The sequence below is a fragment of the Chiloscyllium plagiosum genome, unplaced genomic scaffold (genome assembly GCF_037043375.1).
Source record: "Chiloscyllium plagiosum isolate Xiang-an unplaced genomic scaffold, Cpla_swu_hap1 HiC_scaffold_47, whole genome shotgun sequence".
NCBI lineage: Eukaryota > Metazoa > Chordata > Chondrichthyes > Orectolobiformes > Hemiscylliidae > Chiloscyllium > Chiloscyllium plagiosum.
In genome coordinates this window covers 14206262-14233073 of record NW_028270185.1, presented here as the reverse complement: position 1 = coordinate 14233073, position 26812 = coordinate 14206262, and the positions used below count along the sequence as shown (strand labels likewise).

At 41.2% G+C, this 26812-nt stretch overlaps 2 protein-coding genes across 3 annotated transcripts in view; one reads left to right on the top strand and one right to left on the bottom strand.

The window, feature by feature from the left end:
- The window catches only part of LOC122542870 (cytochrome P450 2F2-like), a 41679-nt gene extending 30659 nt beyond the window's left edge, over positions 1-11020 (top strand). Inside the window, exons 5-9 of the mRNA XM_043680979.2 lie at positions 901-1077; positions 2195-2336; positions 5422-5609; positions 6154-6295; positions 9002-11020. Of these exons, the coding sequence (XP_043536914.1) occupies positions 901-1077; positions 2195-2336; positions 5422-5609; positions 6154-6295; positions 9002-9210 (858 nt within the window). The 3' untranslated portion in view covers positions 9211-11020. The remainder of the gene's footprint in view (positions 1-900; positions 1078-2194; positions 2337-5421; positions 5610-6153; positions 6296-9001) is intronic.
- Positions 11021-12276: 1256 nt separating this feature from the next.
- LOC122542868 (heterogeneous nuclear ribonucleoprotein U-like protein 1) overlaps positions 12277-26812 on the bottom strand; it is an 83185-nt gene continuing 68649 nt past the window's right edge. For both annotated transcript variants that reach the window (XM_043680971.2, XM_087983999.1), the window contains exons 10-15: positions 25145-25273; positions 18874-19042; positions 18135-18377; positions 17440-17576; positions 15716-15913; positions 12277-14950 (exon numbers count right to left, since the gene is read on the bottom strand). In XM_043680971.2, the coding sequence (XP_043536906.1) occupies positions 14834-14950; positions 15716-15913; positions 17440-17576; positions 18135-18377; positions 18874-19042; positions 25145-25273 (993 nt within the window). In that variant the 3' untranslated portion in view covers positions 12277-14833. The remainder of the gene's footprint in view (positions 14951-15715; positions 15914-17439; positions 17577-18134; positions 18378-18873; positions 19043-25144; positions 25274-26812) is intronic.

Here is a 26812-nt window from a genome sequence, read left to right as displayed (position 1 = left end):
CAGCACGCGCCACCTGTGTCAGAGTCCGAATCAGAGGAACTGGACCTGGGGGTGAAAATGTTCCAGGGAAAGCAACAAGAGAAAGACCAGGCCTACATCCCCGGACCTCTCTCATCTCTCTCTTCTCTCTCTCTCGCTCTCTCTCTCTCTATAGCTCAATGACCCCAATACAGGGACAACGCTTTCACCCCTAAGTCATATAGTTACACTTTCAAACTCCACTCCAGAGATGCAAACATGCAATCTGGACTGACAGTCTGAGTGTAGTACTAAAGAACTATTGTCTTACAAGGGGGAGGTGAAAATGTGTTGCTGGAAAAGCGCAGCAGGTCAGGAATCCTGAAGAAGGGCTCATGCCCGAAACGTCGATTCTCCTGCTCCTTGGATGCTGCCTGACCTGCTGCGCTTTTCCAGCAACACATTTTCAGCTCTGATCTCCAGCATCTGCAGTCCTCACTTTATCTTACAAGGAAGAGGTTAAACTAAGGCTCCACCTGACCTCTGTGGTAGATATAAGCAATTCTGTTGTACTCTTGGAGGTAGGCTAGTATTTAATTCTGAAGTAACACATAAACCAGATGACCTGGTCATTATCTCTACTGTTTATGGAATCTTATTATGTGTAGCATTAATTAACCTGCTTCCAACATTCGAATAGTAACTACACTTCAGAAAAAGTGCTTCAGTAGGTATAAAGCACTTTGGGATATCTGACATTATGATAGATGTGATATAAATGCAAATTTGTATGTTTTCGTCTTCAGACATACCCATATCTAGTGACAGATAAAAGTTCAGCTCATGCTATTTGGTTGTGACATTTTCCAGCCTCCACAAGTTGACATTCCTCCCACCCTAACTCAGCTCATTACCATTTCTTGTGTTCTTTCATGTCTACAGCTGTACGATTTGCTTCCCAGCATTTTGGATCACCTCCCAGGCCCTCACAACAGGCTTTTCAAAAACGCAGCGAAAATAAAAGATTTCCTGAGAGAAATGATCCAAAATCACAAAGACGCACACACCAAAGACAGGCCCTGGGATTTCATTGCCAGTTTCCTCGCTAAAATGGAAGAGGTTTGTAAACAAGTTTTGAATAAATTCTGTCAGTATTGATCTTTGCCAGAAACTCTGGGCTTTGAGCTACTGAACTGCCTACCAAAAAGCTGGCTGCACTCTAGTTCATTCAAAGCAATATAAAAGAATAGGATAGTCATTGGATAAGTGGGGAAATAAAGGGATGTTGAGATGTTGCTGGACTAGCAATCTCGGGGCCCAGGTTAACATTTCAGAAGCAAGAGTTCAAATCCCATGGCGGCTGATAGAATCTAAATTAAATCAATACATTTTTAATAAAATTTTCAGTTAGAGCGAGCACGATTTCCTTTTCTTTGTTCTTTACATGGCATGATGTCATCGATGGCATGGCCAGCATTAGTTGCCTATTCCCAAGCGTGCTTGAACTGAGTGGCATGCCAGGCAATTTCAGAAGGCAACCACATTGCTGTGGGTCTGGAGTCACATGTAGGCCAGACTGGGTAAGGGTGGCAGATTTCCTTCCCTAAAGGATATCAGTGACCAAGAGATTGAAGTGATTTGAAAAGAATGCACACCATCACCTCCTCAAAGTGCAACTTAGAGAATCAGTAATGAATGCCAGCCATGTCAGTGCAAATCTCATCCTAAGTGAGTGAGTTAAAAATACCATTGGCAAAAAGGATCCCAAAGGTGATATTCAATTAAGACCAAGAATGTTCTCCCAGCCTTGTATATATTCCCCAGCCAGCAACTCCAATTAAAATTAAATATTGGCTGTCCTTCTAATTCACGGATGGGTTTCAATGTGCACAAATTGTCTGTTGTGTTTGTCTACAGTTAACATCTTTCAACGTGACTTTGTTAGCTTGGGACATTCTGAAAGACCTGAAAGGTGCCTCTTAAATGTGCCATTTTCAATAATTATGTTACTGACAGTGAACCATTGGTATTGCCAAGAGCAGCAGCAGCTCAATAGCAACATACACATAGAGCCAAATCAGATGATCAACACCCAGAGACGTGATCATTGTCCCTTATTGCCTCTGGCACCACCCAAGACATCCCAGAGTAGTTGGCTAGTAACTGTTGCCCATTAGCCTGATCTTATGATGAGTTACATTCTTTATTATTGCTCTCCTGCTTTCTTTTCTCCCAGGAGGAAGACAACCCCAAAACTGAATTCAATGATGAGAACCTTCTTCTGTCCATATTTAACATATTTCTTGCCGGGACAGATACCACCAGCTCCACCATGCGATGGGGGCTCCTGCTATTCCTGAAGTACCCAGATGTCCAAGGTGGGAAGAACAGTCATTGTGTACTCATTAGCTATTTGATTTGTATATACCAGAGTGCCCAGTACACATGGCAGTAAATGTGTGAGTATATATTGTAGGTGAAGCTGTGTGGTCACGCCAGTTCTCCATGCTCTGTGAGCTGCTGTTCCTGATTAAGGTTGCTATGAACGGCCTCTTTAAGTGTAAGAAACAAAATAGCCTGCATGGCCTGGTGTGGTTGAGGAAAATCTAGAAGAGACTTAGCTGGTTAAAAAGGTAGTTTATTGAATATTAAAAGGTAGTTGCAGGTTATGTTGATATGATGGAACAGGGACTATGAGGACCTGAATGTTCGGTCTCACTCCCTCTGAGATCAAATGTTGTTCTATCTATAATTCCATAAGGCATTAACGTATGGCACATCTCAGAATTAACCTTTTCAGACCCATAAAGAACACCACATACTTTTAGCAAGGGCTCTCTGTAAAAGCGATCTGTGGTAAACTTCCCCCTGTGATAGCATCAGCAAAATACTTTTCAGTATCAATGGATGCAGCTCCATCTTTCACTCTTGTTATCTTGGAGTTGCCTTATGTTTACTGCATTGTTGGAGGTACCATCTTCTGGATGAGATGCTGAACTGCAGCTCTGTCCCAATGAACAATCTCACGTTAGAAGGTGAGCGGGAAATTATTGCGGTGTCCTGTCTGGCGAATGTCCATTAATCAATAGTGGCTCAGCAGAGATCTGGCTTCTTTGCTGCTTACAGCCTCTGAGCTAGAGGCTTGTGGATTCAAGTCCACACCAGGGATTTGATCTTCTACTATTGAGTGTTATACAATTAGCTACAGAATTTGACTCAAAATTACTTTCAAAAATAAATATCACCTCTCACACGTGGTTTTGCTACGTAGTGCACTGTTCATTCTGAAGTGTGAAACCATAGAAATGCTCATAACTCTCACACTGAAGAAGAACTCAGCACTGGAGATATATTGCAAGGTGGGCAATGCTGCTCAGGAATATTCGATGATATTTTTCACCCATGTGTTCTTCACTGCTCACTTTCCACTTTCCCTCTTCCTGCTCAAAACCTATTACACCACAGTAACTTTCTTCTAATTGGATACCCAACCACCTTAATGTGCAACATTAACTGTTTCTCCCTCAACAGACGCTGGCTAACACTGAATATTTCTAGCATTTTCTCTTCATATTTTCAATTATACATCAGGTGGTAGCTGTTAGAACTGATTCTGCTGTTGCTATTTACACCTTCTTAGACTAATGCTCCCCCCAACTTTTCCCACCATTTTGAGGATTGAAAGTTACTGTGACATCCCCCAATGAAAACAGAGAGGTTAAGGAGCTCGGGAAGAAGACATAGAGCAGGGAGGGGGAGAGGAGACCTGTGGGATAGGTGGGAGGGGCATGAATTTCCTCAGTAGCCACTGCTGTCTCATGATTCTAAGATTTCAGGTCACGACCCTACTTGGAGGATGCCCATGTTTTATTTCATTATTTGTCCCATTACTATCCCTTTGTCAGTTAATCACCATTGCTCTCCAACCCATTACAGACTTACTTAATTGCTTTGAAGAAAAATGCTCATGAAGTACAAAGCTGGAATTCAACAAAGCCATAAATTCATCTTACTTTTCTGCATTTATTTTATATCTAAAACAAATAGGAAGTGGCAATATTGGCTCCAACGGCTCTTCGCCTCTCCTTCCAAACTATCTCATTGATCCACGTTAATGGGATCAATGCTCAGTGTTTACCTAAGTCTCAAAATAATCACTTGATTGTACAGAACTTAATTAGATATTGCTGAAGCAAGAGACAGTCTGACAAGTCAGGACAGATATAAGAATGCTGAAATTCAAAGAAAGCAAAAATTTATACTGCATGTATAAAGGATTCTGATTGTTGGCAAGTCGACTATGATTGTTTGAGGCAATGCCATGGAGAATGAATCCTGGAGACATTATCCACCAGGTTTTTATTTAATTCAACAAAGGCCTTAACCCCCTGGTACATAGTATAAACGTGGGAGCCTAGAATTGGACAGAGAGCTGCAGGTGAGATCTAAGCCATGTTTTATTGATATGATTAAATATAGCCTTTCTTTTGAATCCCATATTTCTGTCTAGAGACCCATGGATCCTGGATGTTTTCTAAGAGCCACTTGTTCTGCTACTGTCACTTCCACTTAAGTCCATCTCTTTCTGGAGTCCCTTTGAAATTCTACCATTTGGCTCAGAATGCCTCATCTTGTTCTTCCAACCAAAATTCATCACTATATGCTTTCCTTCATCAAATTCCCTCTGACAGATGTTTGCCCATTTGTCTATGTCCTCCTGAAGTCCTCACTGTTTACTACATCTGCAAATTTCTGTCATCTTTCAAATGATGTCTCATTTACCAGAATCCAGGTCATTGACACAGGCATAAATAGAGCAGTGGAACTAATATTGACACATCAGCAGCATTGGTGTATATATTTCATGTGAAAGCAGCCACCCTTGCCTGCTATTCTGTTTTATGCATCAACACAGTCCCCGCTTCTTTCATTCAAGCACTTCAATTCCTGATGTGTTTATTATGTGGTTCACAGTCTTCTGTCTCTGAAGGGTAGGGCCAGTTTAAGAGTGTGTGTGTGCGTGTCTATGTATTTGTGTGTGCATCTGTGTGTACATTTGATTGGTGTGTTTCAGAAAGTGGGTCATTCACAAGGGCAAAGGGGGCACACCTTTAAAACACATTCAAAAACTGAAACAGTAATACCAAAGCAAATGTTTTCAGAATCTTCTCCCCCAGGTGACCATTTGCAGATCTGGACTCAGGTAGTTTGATTCCTGTTTTACAAAACATTTATACCGATGCATCTTCCCCTCGCTTTTGCCCTTAAAGTAGAAGACCATGCTCCCATCAGCATCCATTCCATTACGCATTTGTCCAGTGACTGAAGTTCCTCATTCCTCTGCCATCTGCCTGGTTCCTTTCTCTGCAGTCCAGTTCTGTGCTCCCTGCCCCTCACTGAGGACCCCTCATCATGTACCACCTCTAGTCCTTTCCAATGCTGATGATGGTTGTACTTTTCCAGAAAAAATTCAGAATGAGATTGACGAGGTGATCGGGTCTGAACGCACACCCACCATGGAAGATAGAGAAAAGATGCCTTACACCAACGCAGCTATCTGTGAGGTCCAGCGATACTCCAACATTATCCCATTAAATCTCCCACACACAGTGACGAGAGACACAGACTTCAAGGGATTTGTGATTCCAAAGGTAACGTGCCCAGTTTTAGCCATTCTAATCTGCTTCAGTTTCTGTTGCTGTCTGCATCAGTCCATTCTTGCTTACAGGCAAAACAAATTGGGGTTGGTGAATCTTGTGGGACCATTTACAAAATCCAGTGGGATAAGGCCAATGTGGCAAACCCAGAGGGATGTTCTCATTGCAAAAGTTCCAGAGACCCATGGCACATTAAAGAGAAATGGAGTTCTTCCTGGTGTGTCACACAATCTTGTTCATTCTTTGAGGTAGAGATGACCATGTCTATTACTGGAGGATGATTGGGAGGCTTCTGATAGGTGACTGCTAAGCGCAGTCTATGCCCAGAGGAATCTGCTGCACATCTTAAAAAAATTTATTCACAGGATGTAGGCATCACTGTCAAGGCTGGCACTTATTGCCCATCCCTAATAGCTCTGCTTGCTACGCCATTTCAGAGGGCATTTGTTCAGTCATCTACATTTCCGCGAAAGATACTGGCTTCATTAACAACACAGATCTTAACATTAATCTTAATTCATGTGTTTATTTTTGATAGGGAATGATTGTCATCCCTGTGCTTGCGTCTGTTTTGTACGACTGCAGTTGTTGGGAGAATCCAAAATCATTCAACCCGGATCGTTTTCTGGATGAGGAAGGGCGATTCAAGAAAAATGAAGCTTTCATGCCGTTTTCATCAGGTTTGGGCAATATTTATGCCGGGTGTTTTTTTTAGATTACTTACAGTGTGGAAACAGGCCCTTCGGCCCAATAAGTGCAACCCACCGATACTTTTATTTTAAATTGCAAAAGCAAGGCCAGGGGACCAAAGCCCATAGTATAATGTTGAAATGCTAAGGACAGAAGTGAGACAGTGAAAGAGGCAGTGATTTATTTCTGCCAAACTTATCTTCTCAAGAACCTATAAACCAAAATCAAGATTAGAATTGCAGCTTTCAAATGTAAGTTTAAGATTGTTAAAAGATTTGTTAGGGCAAATGAAAACTATTTCCTCTGGTGAGAGAGTTCAGAACGATGAGGAGCGGAGCCTTAAAATGTGTATCAGGCTATTCAGGGATCATAGCTTAAAAATGTGTTGCTGGAAAAGCGCAGCAGGTCAGGCAGCATCAAAGGAACAGGAGAATCGACGTTTCAGGCATAAGCCTTTCTTCAGGAATGAGGAAGGTGTGCCAAGCAGGCTAAGAAAAAAGGTAGGGAGGAGGGACTTGGGGGAGGGGCGTTGGGAATACGATAGGTGGAAGGAGGTTAAGGTGAGGGTGATAAGCCGGAGAGGAGCTGGGGGCGGAGAACTTGGGAAGAAGATTGCAGGTCAAGAAGGCAATGCTGAGGGTAGGGACTGAGAAAAGATGGGGGGAGGGGAAATGAGAACGCTGGAGAAATCTGCATTCATCCCTTGTGGTTGGAGGGTTCCTAGGCGGAAGATGAGGCGCTCTTCCTCCAGGCGTCGTGTTGCTATGTTCTGGCGATGGAGGAGGCCAAGGACCTGCATGTCCTTGGCGGAGTGGGAGGGGGAGTTAAAGTGTTCAGCCACGGAGCGGTTGGGTTGGTTGGTGCGGGTGTCCCAGAGATGTTCAGGGATCATAGCAGGAAGTATTTCTTCACACAAAGGCTGGTGGGTTTAAAGGTAGGGAATAGATTCCCTTTCAAATTAAAGGTGAGAAAATATTCTCTCTTAAAGAGTCATTGGAGTTTGGATTTTCTCTCCCAGAAAGTAAGGAGCAGGGATCTCTAAACTTACTCAAGGCTGAGTTGGATAGATGTTTGATAATGAAAGATGGGGAGAGGATTGGAAAGTGGGTCTGAGATCACTTTCAGATCAGTTGTGATCTTGTTGAATGTTGGAGATAGCCCAAAACTCCAAATGGCCTGCTGCTGTTTCTAACTCCTCCAATCCTCTGCAGTGGAAACCTGAGGTCCTCTTCCCTGTTAAGCTACTGAGGCTGGGAGAGGCAATTGAAAGATTCAGAATGGACAGACTTTGTTAGGCAAGGGTTTTAAAGATTTAACCAAAGTGGGTTAATGGAGTTCAGACATAGATGAGCCATAATTTAATTCAGTAGTGGAACTGGCACAGGGGTCTTGTGCTGCTCTTATATCTGAGGCAGTGTACATGGAGCTTGGGAAGAATGAAAGAAGATTCAAAACAAAGCAGCGACCCTTAATCTCACAGAAATACACGAGCTTCATATTCTATAATTTCATTTTAAAACACTCCTATCTAGAAGCTTTAAAAATATGGAGAGTAGGAGCCATTCAGCCATCTGTGCCTGAAGCAGAGGCCGTGGGTCTGGATTTTAACCTTCAGTGGGTAACGAGCAATAGACAAACTGTGCTGATGATTTCACACGTCAGTTGCCCTTGGAAAATGTTTACATTCTGCTGCTAATTACCCGCCTGATGGATGGTTGTTGGGAATGGGGACGGCAAGTTGCTCATCAACACAAGATGGAGAGTAGGATCTGGATCAGGTGACAGTGCTCCTGTGCTTGGTGAGTGCTGTTGGCCTAAACCTTTCTGCTTGGGACAGGGCGGCATGGTGGCTCAGTGGTTAGCACTGCTGCTTCACAGCACCAGAGTCCAAGGTTCAATTCCAGCCTCGGGCAACTGTCTGTGTGGAGTTTGCACATTCTCCCTGTGTCTGCGTGGGTTTCCTCCGGTTGCTCTGGTTTCCTCCCACAGTCCAAAGATGTGCAGTTCAGGTGGATTGGCCATGGTAAATTGCTCATAGTGCTAGATGCATTAGTCAGAGAGAAATGGGTCTGGGTGGGTTACTCTTCGGAGGGTCGGTGTGGGCGAAAGGCCTGTTTCCACACTGTAGGGAATCTAATCTAAACTACAAGATGAACTATAAAGTGTAGCACACTTCCATTAGCTACAATGGAGTCTGAGACCTTTATACCCTCAAGTCACATGTCTTGATACAGAGGCGAATGTCATCAACATGTCTCCTAAAGGGATACTGCGTACTAACTGAGACATAACACAATACTGAGAGATGTTTCTCCATGAGAGAGACTAGCTCTAAGAGAGAGTTTAAGAATACAAGGTTGATCTTTTAAAATAATTATTTTCTCTTCGAGTGTCATTGGCCCATGGAATTCTCCTCCCAAGATATCAGTGAAGTCTGGGTCATTGAGCATTTTAAGACTGAGTTAGATTTTTGATCAATAAGGCAGTCAGAATGTATAGAGTGGACAGGAAAGTTGGAGGCCATGGTCAGATCAGCCAGGATTTTAATCGAATAGCAGAGTAGGCTTGATGGGCTGAATGGTCTGATACTACTCCTAATTTGTATGCTTGTAAATCCATCTTCTGGTAACTTTCTATTACTCTATTATGGTGAAGCCAGTTCCTTATATATCTGGATTACTTGTCATGTCTTACAGGGAACCGCATGTGCATTGGTGAGACTGTAGCTCAGATGCAGCTGTTCCTGTTTCTCACAACCCTGCTGCAGAACTTCACCTTGAGATCCCCAGTGGAACCACACACCATTGATATCAGCCCATTGTCCAGTGGTTTCTCAACCCTACATCGACCATACCAGCTATATTGTGTTCCTCGCAAATCAGCACGACAAACGGCCAGCGAGTGATATATTTTTGACAGAAGAATGAAGCCACGTGATCAGTATGAGATTAAAATGGCACCTACAACATTATGATACAAGAAACTAGCATTTCAAAATAATTTGTTTTTAGGATGGGGATAGTTAGAGTCACCACTTCCCTGATTGCCCTAGTCAACTTGTGACATTGGACTGGACCAGATGGGAACACAACACGTTCACTTCTCTGGACAATGAACAAGTTGATTCTATCACAATCCAACAGCAATACCTCTGAAAATAACTTCCACTCTTTAAACATATCGAAATGTTATCTTGAATGAAGGAAAAGTTATGAAAAGTTGTCTGAAGGTTTTCATGGTGAGGACAGTAATACTACAGAAGATAATTTTTTTCTATATCACATTAAGTCTATGAGTGATGCAGTTGCTACCTTAAAATATTTCCTTAGCTGGAATTGTAGACCTGAACATTTCTGGCAGCATACGCTACCCATCACCTGAAGCAATGATGGAACAGGTGAAAGAGGTTTATCATTGAAGATCCAGGCACTGAGCCATGGAGGTCATTGCACCCAACTGCCTGTCTTGAGTTACATCCACACTCTCACACAGCCATCTTTACAGGAGGAGAATGTGGAGATGTCAGTGTTAAGAGTAGGGATGGACAAGTTCAGAAGTCCAACAGGTTATAGTCCAACGGGTATATTTGAAATCATAAGCTTTTGGAGTGTTGCCCCTTCGTCAGGCCTCACTTCACCTGACGAAGGAGCAGTACTCCAAAAGCTTGTGATAGCAAATAAACCTGTTGGATTATAACCTGGTGTTATGTGACAGCTGACCTTAGAGGAGGAGTATGGTGAGCATCAGGACACTTCAGGTGTCCTGCAATAGGCAGGCATCTCATGGGATGGAGTGCATCATCATCACAAAATGACATTTTAATTTAAACTGTGATGTGATTTTTGTTACATTGGCTGTCTGCTCTAGCTATCAGAGGAACACAGATATTTGTAGGGCTGGAGGAGGCAATAGAGAAAGGAAGAGATGAGGTCACGAAGCAATTTGAACATGAGGATGGGGATGTGTCAAATTGGCAAGCAAGTGCAGAAATAAGGCAACAGGATAGGACACAATAATCTAGGGCTTAGAAAGGGTGGAATATGAATTGGGGGAAGCATGGTGGGCAAAAAGGCATGGATGAGGATTTTAGCAGTGCATAGGCTAGGTAGACCCAAATGTTTTGCAGTTGGAAGCAGGCAGTCTTTCAGATGGAGCAGATTTGTAGTTGGAAGCTCAATTCAAACAGAAAGCCAACGTTGCAATGACAACAGTTCATTAACCTGAGACACTTGCGAGGAAAGTGACAGGCTAGTAATCAGCAGATTGCAGTATGTGACTATAAGTTAAAGTGCAAGTAGGAATTTGGTTACCTCAGCTTCATGGGATAGGATGCAAATAAAGATGCTGTAAAATTTTTTCTATGTTAGAATTGGGTTCACTGCTTCTGGAAGACTTCCCCTTTCCTGTGAGATCACGTCAATGGGTCAAGCAATTCAGCGTTTATTTCTAATATCAAACCCATCAACAATATCTCTATAATATTTGCATCCTGAAATAATTCCATTGGCATAACAGAATTGATTTAATTTCTTCAGCAGTTTCTCATGCAGCTGGATCTGTTTAGTGAGCATTTTGCCACTTATAAGGAAATATATTTGATCAATTTTCTAAAAATGATATTTGTTCTTTGATTAGAAGTCTGTAGTAATATTATTTTGTATCTTACCACTTCTTTGTAATTATATTGCTCATAAATAAATCCAACCTTTAGCCTGTGTAATGGGTTGATTCAGTGCTATTTGTGACTGTAAAGTAAAATGCAGAAAGTGATGACCATTTCATATCATCTCTGGTTTAATAAGTTATCGTTAAATGCTATCTTGCTAGCCTCTTGATGCATGGCACTCAAATAAGAAAGCAGATTGCAATTCATGAGATGTCTGTGGCGAGTATTGGGATAAACCCAGATTAAACCATTTCAGTTTTGAGTTTAGGAACATTTCAAGCATCACCACAAAGAGGTTTTTACATGATTGTAATGAGATCTGTAGGTTTCAGGGCAAATTTACAACTGTCTATAACTATAGTTTAAATCCAGTTGGCAATGGGGCAGTGATTGAAGAGCAACTAACAGAATTCAATTCCCTAAACAAGAGAAACTGCAACTGACAGGTTAGCGCTACAAATTGGAGATTTTGCATCAGCATGACGCAATTATAGGTCAGGGAAAATACAGGCTAGAAACAGGGTAAAATTTCAATTACTGAGGCTTATTACTGACATTCAAGCAGGTGTAGTACATTTCAATGTACTACTGAGGGAATGATGCATTATCAGAAATTCTGTGTTAGATGGGATTTGGTTGTGATACATAATGGTGTGAGCACCTAGTTCTCAAAATTCCCTCAAACTCAGCTCAAAAATGAAAATCTGATTGATTGTTTTCCTCGTTGCATTTTATGACACTTTACTGTGCATGAACATTTACTTGTGCAGGAGGAAAATTTGAAGGAAATTTGTTGACAATGAAGTTAGTTAAGGGATCCTGAAGATGTGAAAAGTGTAACACCAAGGTGCTTCATGGCTCGTTCGTACTTTCATTTCTCATACTGGCTGTTCTTCTGGCATGTGAGGCCCAGATACGTGATAAATATTGTACACCAGCCTCTACCATTTAAGGTGTGCCAACACAGCTGTAACCTGCTGACAAACCAAAGTGAGTGGTCAGCGTGAGAAAAAGTCAGAAGAACAAGACGATAAGCTGCAAATCTTGTAAGGTTTCCAGGTAAGCTGGGATGAAACTTTCAGGTATCCCAATTATCAAAGGGTCAATGCAACTACATTTACAGAAACAGCTGTCACTGTATAAGTAGAAATAATTTAACAGGTTTATTAAAAAGCCTTTAGGGTGATCATCTGGATTCCAAAGCTGAGTCATGTAGCTGTTATTTTGCTGCATATCAACCCCCTTCACTTATAAACTTGGTCAGCTGCTTAAAACCATAAATACTAATTGCAAACAATGTACAGATCAGTTTAAAATTCATTTTTAATGGTTCTTTTGTTTAAACATAATTGTTCAATTTTATTCAGTGTAACAAAGTACTGACAAAGTCACAAAGTAAAAGCTTTTGAACTTAACCAAATGTAAAGTTAAATGGCAGATTATCAACAGGGAAAGAGAGCATTGTTTGCACACTATGAAGCATTACTCTAGACTGACAGCCTGGTAGGACATAGGCATCTTGGTGATCATTATTCCTAGGACTACTTAACAAATATTCTTGTAATAACTGGCCTTTGCCTCTGTATCAGAATGGAGAAGCGCTTTCCTATATGAATCAGTGACAACACAAAACTAGTATTAAATTTACAAAAAAAAGTACTTTCCCACGACATGCAATCTTATCTCTATAAGCTATCTGTAAAGTGAAATAAAACACACCATCAGTAGTCTGTGGGTCACTACAGTGCAGGCCACCATCTTGTATACAATAATTTCCTGAAGGTTTTTAAGAGATTTTTCCCCCTCCTCCTCCTCACCTTCTGTTGTAATCCTATTGATAATTAATTTGCCTTTGGTACCATTTCCAATTAGCCTTGCCTTGTATTCCATTAACAGGTGCAGAACACCATTTTAAAAATCTGTTATAAAATTATCCACACAGCCTCTCAGTAGGGCCAAGTCACAAGATCTCTCCCTCTGCCAAAGCAAGCAGCTCTAGGCTACACTGTTATATGAATTGGCTCACTTCATTCTTCAATGATCACACCCAATTTTCAATACATACATTTCTGGACTGAAAGTCAAGTGGCTTCTGAACAGGCATGTGATCTATTGCACAAGATTACCACTTAGGCTGTGAAGGTAGCAAAAAAAATGTCCCTCACAAGGGCCTAGCAAACGTGTACAGTTCAGCGACTCACTGTGGGCATCTTTCTCACTCACCAGGGGAGTGGACTCGATGGGCCGAATGGCCTTACTTCCACTCCTATGTCTTATGGTCTTATGGAACCCTCTCTGTATACTTTTGATCACTTTTAACCCTCTGTAATCTCATCATGCCTGCCCAAAACAGGTTATTAGAAGTTACTTGACTACTCACTCAAGTGACAAGATATCAGGAGAGTGGAGAAAAATAGGTAAATTGAATGTTCGAAATTTAGTTCCCTGTGATAATAATATCCTCACCTGCCTCAAATGCAGAGAAATGCGTGATCCCATAATGACTAACTTCAGTTGAAAATATTTAGTGACCAAATAACATGCAGGAAGTAAACACAATTAAATTAAATATCCTAATTATTTAATAATACAGCACAGGAGGCCATTCAGCCCATCATGCCGGTCCAATCAACTCTGAGTAAATGTATCTAGGTTGGTATTTCATGTCTAGATTTGGATCAAGTTATTCACCTCCAGCTCATAAACCATGCCTTTCAAAAATTGTTTTCTTATTTAGAACATTCCAAATAAAGACAATTTGTTCCACAAGTAGAGATCACAAGTTCTACCGTGGAATTTTGTGACAAAAGGCTTATGTTACAAAGTTACCATGTATTTGCTGTCGCAACAAGTCTTGGAATATTTTCACTTACCTTCCTCGTGCACAGCACCTCAGGAAGGATAGATATTCGGCCACACTCTCTCGTCCCCCACACCCACTTCTTCAGGTCCAACCAGATACATACCATACCCCCCCTTCAGGGACCAGGACTGTGTGAAGCAAGTGAAGCAAAACATACCCAAAAACCAAGAGATAGGCAGATTTGTTTTTATTAACAGTATACGTTTGTCAGCTTTTGGAGATGGAAGACAATTTTTTTCAGTTCATCAGCCAAAGTGGCAGTGAAACAAATAGACTGCCTGAATGATATTGTAAAATGATTTGGTTTGGTTTGTACACAATGTGGAGTGTTTAGTTCTTCATTTGAATCCCTGCTTTTTACAATTAGCACAGTTGCCAGACCTGAAGCATATCCAGAGATAGTTCTGAGCGTTCGTTATCCAAGATAGATAGGATACTAAAACCCAACATTGAGATCAAAAATATTCCCTGGGCCCTTAATTATATTTCACACAAACACAAGTTCTTACAAGACGTTATTGACAGCAGTAACACCAAAAAGCTGTGTGTGTGTCATTCAGTCATAAATCTTCCCCAGATACAAAAAGCTGTTTCAACCAGACTCAACGTAAATGCACAAGCAAAGTCACATGAGTAGTTATACATTATATAAAAAAAGTTAACATATTCAAGGTTCTAATTATTTTGAAGAAATTTTGTCATTAATTACCGACAAAATATCGACAGCTTATTAACAGTAAAAAGTTACATAGAAATCTAAAAAGGCTTCATTACACGAAACATCTTAGAATCTTTAAACTGTTTATTCCTTCTCCTTTGCAATTTTTTCAACTTTACAATCACTACTACTATATCGACACAATAAAATGACTGAAAACTGGTGTGTTTCACACCCTGATGCAGCTTTTAAATCTTAAATACAACAGACTGCGAGTAGAATAATTCTGTGTTCTTTTTTTTAAAAAAGGGTTTTGTGACGGTAGCTTTAGAATTTGGGTTTTACTGCTGTGTCCCAGAGCCCTGAGATCCTCCTGAGTAATTCCCATAGCTGTAGTTCCCGTAGTAGTGGTTCCACTGACTCTGGTTCTGGTAATATTGGCTCCACTGCTGTGCATACTGGAGAACAAAAGGGAGAATACAGGCAATGTTAAATCCACAGCAATTAAGCTTCACTGAAAACAACGAACATTTCAAAACGAGTCCAAGTGAATTAAATAAAAACCATACGTCCATGTACCTTTTTTAAAATATGATATGAAATTAGTAAGTTTTGAGAAGATTTGTAGCTCAGGTTGAGGTTCTGGGTGCAGGTTTGCTCGCTGAGCTGGAAGGTTCATTTTCAAACGCTTTGTCCGGAGGCTCACTGAAGATGTTACTTAGTATGGTGACGAAACGTCTGAAAATGAACCTTCCAGCTCGGTGAGCTTAATTCACTTGGACTTGTTTTGAAATGTTCAGGAAGAGCTGATGAAGAGCTTATGCTCGAAACATCGATTCTCCTGCTCCCTTGGATGCTGCCTGACTGGCTGTGTTTTTCTAGCAGCACACTCTTCCACCTCACTCTGAGCCTACCAGACTTGTCCCTTGCAAGTCTGTCCCAGCTACTTGTCCTGGGACTCAGTGACTGCCCCATCTCCCACGAGCGGTGGCTATCACTCCCTGTGGCACTGTTGAGACTACAGAAGCGGCCAGTTTCTGACTGACTAGCGGCTCTTGAAGGCAGGATATCTATCCTACAGAATCCAACAATCCTGAATCTGACCATATATGTGCCTGATGCCCTGATAATGACATTGAGACCCCAATACCTGACACCAAAGAAGAGTTAAAACATACAAAAAAAATGAGTTAGCACAACATTTTGACTCTATGAAAAATTACCTGCTGGTACTGGTTGGGGTACTGTGGGGTGTAAGGTTGCGTTGCAGTCTGGGGCTGAGTGTAGCCTTGGTTATAGTTCCCATAGCTGCTATAGTTTCCGTAGCTGTAATTGGGAGTGTATGCTTGACTGTAGCCCTGAGTGTAACTCTGAGCGTATGTTGTCGGTGTTGTCGTTGGTACTGCTGGCGTAGGTGCTGGCTGAAACAGAAATAAAACATAGCAAATTTATTACAGATTGGTGATTAAAACTCAGAATGGCCAAACAGGATAACCTTTAGTCTGCAGTTCTCTTGATTTAATTGTTCTGTAGCGGGTTTGGGCAGGAAGATTAATCAAGAAGTGTCAGCACCAGCCTCACAGGGGCCAACAGGAGTCTATACAAACTGAGGAAGCACTAAGTTGGAGATTAATTGAAGAATCCAAACACAAGTTAGACTGACTCAGTGGCTGTTCACTCATTGCAAAGTTAGATGGTTGTTGGATTCAAGACCATTTATGAATGAGGAATGCCGTGGAATATGTCAGAGAAATTTGCCCAATAGGTTAGATATCACAAAAACACAGATCAAAGTGAAATTGACAAACAGTTTATTGCAAGCGATATCACTGGAAGAGAAATTCTGATCTACCTGTACAGACTGTCAGTTCTGTGTCAGCCTAGTCAGTTTCTCTTCCAGCAATATCACTGGCAATAAACTGTTTGTCAATTTCACTTCGAGCTGTGCTTTTGTGATTTCTGACCTATTGGGCAAATTTATCCAACAGAATATGAGAGGGGGTTACATTGTTGGAGTTGTATCTGAGAAACATTGGTTAGTGCCATGGACATCAGCTCAAAAGAGGAGTGTTCATAAACATTTATCCTTCCACAACCATGACCAAGAGCTTATCTGGAATAGGCAGGATTTTGCCAAGGACAAAGTGACTGTCAGGTGTATCCACAAAGATAGTGACTGCATTTCAATAAACTTAGCTCTAAAATACATCGGGAGAAAGTAAGGACTGCAGATGCTGGAGATCAGAGTCAAAAGTGTGGTGCTGGTAAACCACAGCAGGTCAGGCAGCATCCAAGGAGCAGGAGAATCAATGTTTCTGGCATAAGTCCTTCATCAGGAATGATGCTTGTGGGCCGGAGGTGTGGGGAAGGGGGTGCTGAGAGATAAATGGGAGGCGGGGACAGGGGCAGGGGGAAGGTAGCTGGGAATGCAATAGGTAGATGAAGGTGGGGGAGAACGTAATAGGTCAGAGAGGAGGGTGGAGCAGATTGGTGGGAAAGATGATGGACTGGTCAAGAAGTGGGGCAAGTGCGAGCTGGATGCTTGGGACTGGGATAAGGTGGGGGAAGGGGAAATGAGGAAACTGGTGAAATCCACATTAATCCCGTGTGGTTGCAGGGTCCCAAGGTGGAAAATGACGCATTCTTCCTCCCAGCATCAGATGGTTAGGGTTCGGCAATGGACGAGGCCCAGGAGCTGCATATCCTTGGTGGAGTTGGAGGGGGAGTTGAAGTGTTCATTCTGCCACGGGGCAGTGAACAAAATGGGACATCCTTGCAGATATGAAAGGCTCTACATAAATATATAATTCTTGCATAAGAATGTAAATCTCATAAAACTGGTTGCTCACTCTCACCCTCATATCCAATAAAGAAGGCAACTGCAACTGATTCCAGCTTACTCCCATCTACTGTTCTTCCTGCTCGATTATCTATCAATGATGGTTACCTGACTCTGATTGTAACTGGGTTTGTTGTAGGTGGCTGTGCGGGTTGAGTTGTAGGTCGGAGTTCGATTGTAGGTACCACGGTTGTTGGTGCTGCTGTTGGTCCAACGGCTCTGCGTGTTACTTCCACGATTGTAGCCTGAATTTAACAGACAGATAGATTTTAATTTATGACTCATGCAAGTTCTGTATCTATACAGAGCATCAACAGGCTGAAAATGTTCCAACAACAGGTGAACATGAGAGCAAGAGTGGTCTGTTCTGCTTATTCCACAATTCAATTCTCTGTATCTAATCCATCCACGTGCCTTGTTCCAGAACTATTATTAATGGTACCTATCAAAAATCTATCAAATTAAGTTTTGAAATCTTCCAATGAACTGAGTGGTTGCCAGCTCTGAGGTGGGATTTCCTCTGAGGCCCGATGTCCAACCTCAAGCCAATTACAGTGGCTGTGGGGAAAGCTGGCCAATTGGAAGTGGGATCACCCCTCACTTTTAGACGAAGCAGGGTGGAACCACTACTCCCAGAGTAAAGTTCAGTCTGTCTGTGAACAAGTGCTTCTGACATGACACCAGCTTTTAAAGTTAGAACCCTTTCCATCATTAGCTAGTAAGTGGAGCCACAAGTGCTTCATTGAGGCTAATTTAAAAACAATGCAAACTTGGGACCTCTCTCAATGGCCCCAGCCACTAACCTGGTCGGAATCCACCACGGGTGAACCCACGTGTTGCCTGTCCACCGCGATTGTCAAACCGGTTGAAGTTTCCACGTCCACGGAAGCCGCCAGATCGGTTGTCGAATCGCTTGTCCGGAGGAGGGCCGGCCTTTTTCCCTTCCTCGTTGTATTCACTCACCAGCTTCAGCGACTCCTCCTTCTGCAGCTCTACGTATGTGACGTCATCCAGGAACTCGTCGGCCTCGGGCAGGGTGAAGTTCGCTGGGAGCCACACGCACAAAATGAGACCAAGAGGAAAAGAAGAAACACAAGAGGAGACACGTTAATGGCCAAACTCAGGTCTGGCAGAAGTCATGATTGAACCGCCACAGGACGGATCTTTGCGCCGGGGAGCCAATGCCACTCATCGCTGGGAGAAAGCAGGGTGCAAGGAAAAACAAAATTAAAGAAAAAAATACTGCCATCACCAGAAAACTGCTTCTGAATTTCCAAGCAGATCACTTGACATTGTGTAACTGGTTGCCATCAACGCACTTATGGACACCACATAAATCAGAGAATCTGGTGATGGTCAGAACATTCTTGGTTACTAACCTGGGGTTTATAGTGTGTACATCTGGTAAGAGGAAAGAGACGGTGAAATGGGTTTGATGTGGGAACAATAACAAAGGATGAAGAAGGGAAGAGAGCTATCTGACTGTTGTTTTTTTTTCCTTCTGACTTTTTTTAAACAGGGTGGATGTTTCCAGTTTCCTACCTTTCATTTCTAAAACTGCATGATCAGGAACATCCTTTCCTTCCTCATCAGTGCGCTTTATTGTCCGTTGTTTTAAATCGGCGTCCGTGGGACAAATTACAATAGCCTTGCGTTGAAACCCTTCAAAAGGACGCATTTTTCGTCTCTGTGCTGATCCATAAACATTTGTCTAGCAATGGTGACAAAGAAGAGGCAAAATTGTTCATTATTTGTTGCTTGGTTTGCAGACATTGTGGCCTGTAAACGATGAAATAAACAGTTTGTCCCCCTCATAGCTCAATGTTCTGGAAGGGTGGGCACCTCCCTCATACCCTTCCAGAAAAGAAACTTACCCGCAAAACCTAGCAAGTATCCAAACTGTTTCACTGTTGTATAAATTGGACAGGGGCTTGATAGGCTTAGGAAGATCTCTTGTTGCTCCACAATTTAGACAAACTAAACCAACAGCATAAATGTCTCAGCACATGTGCTCTTATGACTGAAAATTTCAAGCATCCAGGACTGACAATCTCTACCTATCTACATCTTTTCCAGCAACCTCCAAATGCTCTGGGCCTCAGAACAATAATCACAAAAGTAACAAACCCTGTCTGCCTGGAGACAAAATAGACAGTTTTAGGCCAAATAATTTCCATCTGAAAACCAATTAAAATTAGAATTTAGTGCACAAACAAGTGGTGATTCCTGACTGTTAAAAGTTTCCAAATCATGCCAATTCATAAAGTAATGTAATGTACGAAATGTTGCGTTACTTCGTACCATTACAAGATCAACGATCAAAAATAGGAATCATGGGTTTGACAGAAGTGGCTGTGATAACCATAGAAACTGCATAGTTTAATCTGTTTTGTTTCAAAATCTTTGGTTAAATCAGTCTCTGCAGCTGTGTACAGTAACACTCAAATCCCTGTCAGAATGGAAATTATTGGGCAAATTCCCCTACAATCTCATAAGAGACCCTAGTGCTTTAAGTGGCTAACTCATTAACTCCTGTACTGCAGCTACCCACCACTCAACATATTTGGCAAATGAATAATGTCAATATCATCAAGTAACCTTGTTGCGTTTTTAATCATGAGCTTGGTTCATTGTACTTTGTACAATTCCTTGTTTAGATATATTAAGTCTCAATCTACCTCTAACAGTGTCAGTACCTCTCTATATACAGAGACAGGATGCAAGAATTTTTATGACTATTTTAGACGCCTACTTCCCATCTTATTAAATGTCCCAGCCATTTGACAGATCACAGGATGGTACAATAATCCATTCCGTTTCTATCAGTGAAGGAAATGAGCAGTCCCTTATATAATCCCTCGCCCCTCACACCAAGGGAACACTAAAACAGAAAAGCTATTGTCAGATGTACTTCCAACATTTGGGAAACACAATCTCACTGTAAGGTTACTCATTACAGCAATATTTATTTTAAATAAAAGTTGTGATAGTCCTAATGAACCACAGGCCTGGTCTCTCATTACAGTGAAAGAGAGGCGGTGGTTTTACCTGAGAGTCACCACACCTCAGCTGAGAGGAAAGATTAAATGGAGAATCCTTTCTGATAACTTCAGCCAGTGTGGGAATTGAACCTATGTTGTCAGAATTATTCTGCATTGCAAACCAGCCGTCCAGCCAAGTGAGCTAATCAGCAAATCTTTCACTCTCCAGTTTACCAATTTTCCCAACAAATGTCTTATTTTTATTATGACTTATTTCTCACCTCTAGGCTACAAGCCCCTTTAGCAATCCTTTTTCCTAAAGTTATCTGATGTGCTCCCTCAGAATCAAGTTCAGTGAAATACCATTGGAGATATTTTGGTGTGAATATTTCAAGGAGCTATAGGCCTACAACAAGAAATGATCAATTTTTACAATTTTTTCTTTTATATCTAATTTTTGATTTACTTTTGATCTTTAAATATCCCTGAACTGAATTTATACATTGTAAACAGTGCTTGAAACTGGATGATCCTTCAATAAAGTCAAAATTAACCAATTCTGTAATCCATGGCATTATTCAACTATAAACTTGTGCCCTACTCCCAAGGATATAACAACTACCATTGTTGATTTGACTGGATACTGTTTAATCACCAAAAATGGTTTCTTTTTCCCCCTAATTGTCCTTACTGCATTGACCACATGACCCCTGAACTACATGATGGGACAACAATTAGCCTGCCATGGGTTGGTCAATGAAATGGAGGTCGATTGATGGACACTAAACAAATGGGAGGCATCATCAAGAATGGTCAACAATTGGAGTTCTGGTAAGTGTGCAGAGTTTACCAAATCTGTGAGAAATACCAATCCATGGTTTGTTCAGGCCTTTTATTCAGGCAGAGTCAGGACGAAGCCTCAAAAGACTGGAATGGAGCCAGAAATTTGCTGCTGCCTTCGAGTGGTCAACGACCGATGAAAAGAGCGGAACTGAGAATCTCACCCTATGTAATATCCAGAGATCTGGTGATCTACATACCAAATATTTGTCTACCATTTTAATGATCTGGCACAGACAGATTAATTTTGCATTACTTTATCATTGTGGAATGTGGATACACGAATTTGGACTTACTGTTTGTGCTATAAATAAAGGTGCATTTCCTCTCACTCTCACACATTTCCTCTCACGCTCTTTCATTAAAAGTTATCTTTCCTTTCTTTTAAATGTAATTATTTTTATAGTACGGGTACACAATCCTTTATCCGGAATCCTTGGGGCCAGTTGTTTTCCAGAAGTCGGAATTTTTTGAACTTCAGAATAAATGACATTTTCACAGTGAAATTTAAACAAACCCCAAACAGCAGACGAACACGGGACTAGTACGAGCACTGAGACACCGGTGCTGGGCCACACCACCATGTCACATCTGAGTGACGTGGCTCACACGCCAAAATGACGCTCCACACTCCACAAGAAAATTTCGGATTTCAGAGCTTTCCAGATTTTGGACAAAGGATTGTGTACCTGTACTACTATTATCACTGCTTTCAATAAAACTGTTGTTTTAACACACTACCAGATATTGTCTCTCATTCATGTTACAGATTACAATTCCTAACCTTAACAGGGACTTTCAGAATACAACTGTTTTGTCTTCGTATTTGAAAGTGCTGGTCTTATATGGTACAATCTACTTATATAATTGCTGAAAATCCAGCCTTATCAATGAAAACAAAGCAGAACAAGAGGGAGACTGTTTTAGAATTAGGAGCTGCCTTTTGGGATAGAGGTAAGGGATTTGTTTTTCTTTGGAACTCTGTCTCATAAGGCAGGGTCACTGGATTACTTTTAAAGGTGGAGGTAGATAGAGTCTGGTTAGGCAAGGGAATCAGAAGTCACTCAGGTCGAGGGGCATATGGAGTTCAGAACACAATCAGATGAACCATGATTTATTCAATGTTGGAGCTACATGCACTATATAGAACAAGAACGTGCATTGCTCACATCACAGTCAAAGAGACCACATCTCTCAGAAGCAGTGCTCTGGACAAGCAACAATTTGCATATATTTTGTAAAAAAACAAAATAACTGCATACCTAATAATTATGGCATGATGGTAGTGTCACCAGACTAGCATAAAAAGTAAAGACACATGTTAATAATGGTGAGGGGGAAGGTGAGAACAGTAATAATGTTCCTGGAAAGGATATCCTAGTTAATAGGAAAAGATACCTGACTGTATGCAGACAAGTGAATATTTTTATTGACACCAGCACACTAGCTTATAACTGAAATCATTGCATTTTGAAACAGTGAGCGTACGATGCCAGTTGGCTGTCAGTTAAAGTGAAAGCTGTGACCCCACTCTTTTTCCCCATTCGCTTGTATTTTCTTCTGACTCAAATGTTGATCTAATTTTCCTTTAAGAAAAAATGCAATGGCATCTACCTGAATCCAATGTTCCGACAACTCAGCATCAAGAAATTTCTATTCTCTCACCTCACTGTGGCATCACCCTGAGCAATCTGTACATGACTTTAATGTCCTAACTTGAAACGAGGCACTGAAAGTTGCACAGTGGCCAACTATTGTGTGACTCATTTTCCTCCCTGCCTCTGTGCTACTTATAAGACATTAAATACTAACTTGTTTATTTTGAATTTTTATTGTTTGTATTCAAATCCCTATCTTGTTCTGTAGATTCAGTGTCCACCCATTTACTGTATACCTCCATTCCCTATTTAATTGCATCCTTTGATTTTGGAAGGATGACAGTCTTCTTCCACTGCTCATCATTCCACCCGGACTGACCTTAAATCTTTTTACAGTACCAGTAATAAACCTTTCAGATTTGAATCATCAGCAAATAATATTACACTCTGCCCTATAACTAATCCAAACAGTGTAGAAACAATTCTGGGGTACATCACCGTCACTTTATTATACAAATCAAGCAAGAGCCATCAACTCTAACCCTCAGTTTTGTCCACATCTTCCAACTTCCTTAGTAGAGGGATCAATAACTATGGGGCAGATTTAAATTTAAATTAAAACTTCCACATCTGAAAGCAGGGAGTAGAGGTAGGGAATATCACATTTAAGTATTTTGATGAATACTTGAAATGCCATTGTATTAATGGCTACAGGTCAAGTACTTGAAAAGGGGACTAGAGTTGACTAGAGATACTTGATGATGAGTGCAGACACAGATGGACCAAAGAGCATCTTTTCACGCTGCAAAATTTTATTGATCAACTTCCCACCAGGCTGCTACACTCCTCTTACATGCACTTTGTGAAACATCTGGAGCAGAACGTGCCAAAGTGGAGGATGGAATCCAAAATGGGGGTTGCAATTTCCCAGGCAGCAATGGCCACTGCAGAGATTGCCAGCTTTCCAAACCAACCCTCCACCCTCACGGATCCTCTGCCCCACTGTCACAGCTCTGCCCTGTGACCCCTGACATGACCCTCCTCCTGGCTCTCAAAGTTCTCATGTCAAGCAATTCACTCTTTTTAAAACTAACAACAATCTCTTTTCACAAGGCAGCTGGCAATATCACATTTTACATGTACAAACATGCAAATTGGCGATACAGTACAGCTGTAATCTATTCAGTAGAAAACTGTATCGTGTACTAAACATTAATTCTTTGTTATGCAACATGTTCTCTATAGAACACTGCAACCTTGCAAAAACATTGTGTAATTACACTTAATCTCCATTCTTATTTTCAAAACTAAAAGCTTCCTAGGTTGCGATGTTCTGCCAGGATAAAATCCTTGCTCTGTATTTAAAAGTATGGACACTTCCAGACTTTGAATACAGGAATTATGGAGCAACACAAGACCCAAAGCCTTTGCAGCATAAATCAACTACAACATGCACACCAAACATGGCTGTGAAATTTAACAGAAGTACAGATCTTTAAGTGTACTTGTAGGAATGTTAAATTAGACATGCCTATCTTCAGTGCACATTAAGTAGAGCTACCAAATTCATAAATGTTAAATATGTGGGCCACTGGAATGGGGAACATTTCAGCCAAGGGTCCAATTAAATATTTTCAGAAACATTGGAAAAGCCAATCTGATTCAAATTTAACAGAACTTTAAAGTTCAAATAAACTGATGAAGTATATGGAGTGATTACTGGGTTCCTATAGTGGATGGCTGGCTATCAGGTTCTCGTGTAGCTGAGCATCTGAAATCAAAAGTAGGATTTGCACTTCTGAGGAATTCAATCAATTCTACAAATGCCATCAAGGAAGTGCAAAGGTTTTCCTACCTTGACCCTAACTACACTCACTGATACTTACCAGTTCTTCATTAGACCATCTGCCCCAGACGAGACAACATATAACTACTTACCAGTGGTACTTACAGTTATCCTGAGCCAAAGATTGCCCTTGAGACCTGTACTTACCTTGCCCATCCTGGAGGCCCTGGAAAGTCAATAATAGTTAGTCATAACTTACCTGAACATCAACTATTTAACAAAACAAAGTTCCAATTACTATATTTACTTTTTAAAGCATTTTTTAAAACTTATTAACAATGGAGATCAGTCACTTACTCACCATTGGTGTTTTACTTTTAAGCAGCAACATCATTACATTTCATCTTGTATTTTTGTTCTTTATGTGAGATGGCTATTTTCAGTTGATCCCAAGCAACGAAACAAAGTTCAACTTTATTTACAATTTTTAAACAATATTACAAACCTCTAACTTGCTAAATAAATGTATCATTAATTTGCTGTCATAAACAAATGAAATTAAACTAGCTTATCTAATGTAGTAATAAAGCATGGAAACACAACAGTACCTGGTCAAGTATGTAGTTACGTTTCTTGCGAGCAGCAATTTGGATGAGGCGATTCAAGCACTGAGTAGCCTGCTGGATTAGGACATCCCAACGGCCTGCATAATTGCGTTGACGGCGAAGGCCCATCACCTGTGAAAATGCAGAAATGCCAACTGCTAAAAGGACTGGACTCTTTAGGGCTGAGTGAGCACTGGCTCCTAATGTGTGCCATGTAGCTTGGAATGATTGATATCCACCCAATTTGTATCAAACCAATTTAAGAACTACAGAGCCAATTAGCTAGTGTTCAATTCTCTTTTGGAAACTCACTAACTGCTCTTGTACTTGCCTCCCTTTATAATCTTGCTTTGGAAGATTGTAACTATTTCAAATACATTTTAGGCTTAGAAACACTACATTTTGTATTTGGTGGCTTCCTAAATTTTAAACAATAGTGCTTAACTAAGACAAGTTCTACCGCCCCACCAAAGATTATAAAGGACATTTGCGCATGTGCATAATTTTATAACAGAATGGTGATAGAATCAAAACTATCACTTCAGCTGACTTTTGACATTTGTCTAGCAATGGCTGACTGAAAGAAGTGTTTGATAGAATTACAGATATTTTCAAACCTTCCAAAACTGGGTTGCAAGCACAAACATATCACAGTGTCACAGACCCTTAGTTTTACATGTTTTAAAAGGCTAGTGTAAGGAACTGTGTTTCAGATTTGATGCAATTGCTCCACCACTAAGCTCGAATCAAAACACACTTAATTCTATTGAAATACTTAACAAAAAGGGTGGCATGATGGCTCAGTGGTTAGCACTGCTGCTACACAGCATCATGGACCCAGGTTCGATTCCAGCCTTGGGCGACTGTCTGTGTGGAGTTTGCACATTCTCCCAGTGTCTGTGTGGGTTTCCTCCGGGTGCTCCAGTTTCCTCCCATAGTCCAAAGATGTGCAGCTGAATTGGTTACGCTAAATTGTCCAGTGTTCAGGGATGTGTGGGTTAGGTGCATTAGTCAGGATAAATGTAGAGTAGTAGGGGAATGAGCCTAGGTGGGATACTCTTTGGAAGGTCGGTATGGACTTGTTGGGCCAAATGGCCTGTTTCCAAATTGTAGGGATTGTATGAAATAATGCATTATTTAGTTATGAATCATCAACTGTTCCAATATGGGCAGCATCCCATAAACACCCAGTTGGCAAATGCAATTAGATTGCTACATTCATAGAGATGTACAGCATGGAAACAGATCTGTGTTCCAACTCATCTATGCCAACCAGATATCCAAAATAAATTTATCCAAACAAATCCATTTGTCTGAATTTAGCCCATATCACTCTAAACCCTTCCTATTCATATACCTGTCCAGGTGCCTTTTAAATGCTGTAATTGCACCAGCCTCCATCACTTCCTCTGGCCGTTCATTCCACACACGCACCACCCTCTGCATGAAAAAAAGTTGCCCCTAAGGTCCCTTTTATATCTTCTCTTCTCATCTTAAACCAATGCCCTCTAGTTTTGGATTTCCCAACCCCATTCACCCTATCCATGACCTTCATGATTTATAAACCTCTAAAAGGTAACTCCTCAGCCTCCAACATTCCACAGAAAACAGCCCCAGCCTACTCAGCCTCTCCATATAGCTCAAACCCTCTAACCCTGGCAACATCCTTGT